The sequence below is a fragment of the Papilio polytes genome, unplaced genomic scaffold (assembly GCF_000836215.1).
Source record: "Papilio polytes unplaced genomic scaffold, Ppol_1.0 DF823957.1, whole genome shotgun sequence".
In the NCBI taxonomy this organism is placed as follows: domain Eukaryota; kingdom Metazoa; phylum Arthropoda; class Insecta; order Lepidoptera; family Papilionidae; genus Papilio; species Papilio polytes.
Window position 1 is genome coordinate 477977 of NW_013525247.1, and position 3227 is coordinate 481203.

Below are 3227 nucleotides of genomic sequence, written 5' to 3' on the forward strand. Positions count from 1 at the left end.
AATGTTGGAACTACACCGACTAGGAGGTTGTTGCCCTTAATATGTGATGACGACTAGAATGGAAACACAAATACAAAAAAATATTTACGTAAAATGTAAATTAATGCAACAATGTCATTGATTTGAACTGGTATTTTCATATATAACAAAAATGTTTACTCCATATCAAATATCATATATTGCAAATAAGGCTAGGAATTACATCGATAACAAAATAAATATAATTAATATTGTTTAACAGTCAATATCATTCGTAGTTGTAATATTATCAGTTCTTTTAGATGTTTAAGGGCCTGTCCCGTCAAATTGTAAATTGTCTGACAACAATGTAAAATTTAAAATATGTGATGGAATCTAAGGCTCTATCAGCCAGTGGTGGGACAGGCCCTAAAACAAAGTGTTTTGTCCTTGACTGTACTTGACCAAATGAGAATTAGAATGTTAAATGATATTTTCGCATCAGCATTTTTTCGTCTTTTAACTCTTATATTACTCATAATATAGAATTTAGGTGCATTAAATCCTACCGTACAATTACATGTTTCATATTTCTTTACAACAATTAGTTTTTAATCAGTAAGACTAAAACAATATTGTAACCTCTATTTTTGTGGTGTATATACATACACACCCTTGTCCGCGACCCCAGCTAATTTTATGTGGTCATGTGGTCGAAGGATAGTTTTGTATGTTTTTTAAAAAACATCCAAATAAAATTGTTATACTTTTGGTAATATTAAAAAAAAACACAGTAGATAGCGTCCCTGGTCAAATTGTGCAGCAAATATAAATTTATTATGCGGCACATTTCCCTTATGCCGGATGTAATCAATTTGAGCGCTCTAGCGCATTGCGCGGGCGCGTAGTGTACAGTGCTCGGAAGGCCGCCGGCTGTCCTCTCTGGTCCACTAGAGAGTGTGTCAACACAGCCACTACCAGACCCCTCATTCTTCTCGATAACTCTGATAGGACATCTTACAGACTTTACTATTCCTTGGAGTATCCCTAAAAATTCTGGTTAATTTCCTGAGATTTTAAAGTTCACTTTTCTCTAACATGATTCTTTACCAAATCTGAACAAATTATAGTGAAAATATAATGTGTAGTTATGGTTTGAACGTTTAGTAAATGAAAAGTAAAGTGCTGGTGTAATTTATAAGGGGGAAAGTGGTATCACGGAAATGTGATACCACTTAAAAGCATCACCACGGAAAACACCAAGAAAAAAGCCAAGCGACAGAAACGAAAAAGAATATCAGATATGAGGTGAGAGATTAACAAATTATATACCTATCTGATATCCTAGAAAGTTATTAATCTATGGTAAACAGAAAAACAACATAATTATATAAAAACATTAGCTTTTAATTTAAAATAAACGAATAGGAATAACCCAAAGTTACGTTAAAGCAATTGAAATTTGTTAAAAAACGGTTTTTGATTTATCGAATACTTCAAAAAAATTCGTAAATTATCAATACGATAGAAAATAAACGAATAAAACGTATTGTCTGTTGCAAAATATGCAAATATGCTTGACTTCTACATTCCCTATTTTTTTTTTCAAATGAACTAAGTTTGAGAGACTGTTTTTGTAAATTTATTTTAGCAGTGGCGACTTACGCTAATAGTGCTGTTGTATCTTATCGGAACCTGACAATCTAATGTCATCGCATTGTACCTGTTTAATTGGCATCGCCGCCCGCTTTTCCGGGAAGGAATAAATTGTTTCCTACCGTTTCGTAATGTGGATGCCCCGATTGAATGACTTAAGATGTCATTTTATAATCCTTCTATATATTTAAGGACCGAATAGAAATGTTAAACAGTAAAGTTAGCCATACAACTAAAGGATAACAACATTTAAATAAACCAAACGCACTTGACCATGAGAAGCTGTGTGGGGAAGTCTAACAACTGCATGATTATTAAACGAGAGCAAACTTCATTCAGGAAAAGACATATAAGTATAGTCTAACAAGAACTTGATATAGTATAACTATATCTAATAAGTGATAGTGAAAAAGCGTTAATAATTTATCTTCTTTTAACTCCATTATTCAGTTTTTAAACCAATTAACAATAATAATTTTCAATGACATTGTAATTTAATGCAAAGCATAAAGATATGCAAATACATTAGAAATATTTTATCCATCATGCAAAAAATATAAAGATTGTTTTGAATATCAATTACTATTGCAGTTTCAATCGTATTTCAATACTTCATTGTATTTTATTAAATGTATTTTAACACCTACTGCAATTAACTTTTTGTTTTTGTCGTAGGATCGATTACCGCGGAGTGAAGTGTGCCACAGCGCTGCGTTCGGGTGTCAAAACTGCAATGTACGAAAGCAGCTGTTCGTATGCCGGAGCTCTGGAATTGAAGAGAAGTGCATTGAAAGAGGAACCATGGCCGGCAACAGAATGGCCGCCGTATCGTCTCCATCAGAGTACCTTCGAGCAATTGAAACAGAGCGTAGAGAAAGCGAAAGCAGCTTTACAAGACAGGTCCGGACTCCTGGGTACTGCGACAGCGTTCGGTGATTTTTACGGTGGTCAACTAGGGCAGGATGCTACCAGTACAACTCTGGGTTTCGGCAGAACTAGAACGGATGAGAGCATGCTGGGATCAATTGATAAAAACAAAATTGGTAAGTTGTGAATAGAGCTTTTATTCAAATGTTTTTGTTAATGCATAACGCGAACGACTATTAGTTTTAATATTATTTTTTCTTGGTTACAAAAAATAAATTACGTTTCAACACTTTTCTGTTGTCTAATCTCTACGTTTGGTAGCAACATCTTCAAAAACTTGTTCCGCAAAATTTAGTTTATTCTATTGAAGTGCGGATGTTTCCTAGCAGTAGGTCTCTGACATTTGTTTTTGTACACGTTTATTAGCAGTGAAAACCCAGGGCAACAGAATTATGGTGTTATTGCGGTTAATTATGTTTGCTTCTGTGCGAAGGTCAAGTAATTAATCCCATTATTACTATCAAATGGAGAACAAAAAACCTGTCTGTCATAATTTAACATAACACACGAGTTCAGAGGACTATATTAACTAATGTTTTTTATATATTTTATGACGTCACAGTTATGAACCGTGGGGTTATTGAGGGTATTATGTAAATTCCAAATAGAACCCGTCGCAGATTCTGTCGTTAACAAAAATATGTTTTGAGACACAGATTAGTGCATCTAAAAAACTTAACTATAGC

At 33.8% G+C, this 3227-nt stretch overlaps 1 protein-coding gene across 1 annotated transcript; it reads left to right on the top strand.

Annotated features, from left to right (window-relative positions):
* Window positions 1-1035: 1035 nt before the first annotated feature.
* On the top strand, window positions 1036-2668 carry LOC106101747 (DNA-binding protein D-ETS-3-like). Its single transcript, XM_013281071.1, has 2 exons — window positions 1036-1266; window positions 2290-2668. Exons 1-2 carry the CDS (start codon window positions 1262-1264, stop codon window positions 2666-2668), a joined length of 384 nt encoding a protein of 127 aa, XP_013136525.1. The 5' UTR covers window positions 1036-1261.
* Window positions 2669-3227: the final 559 nt, after the last annotated feature.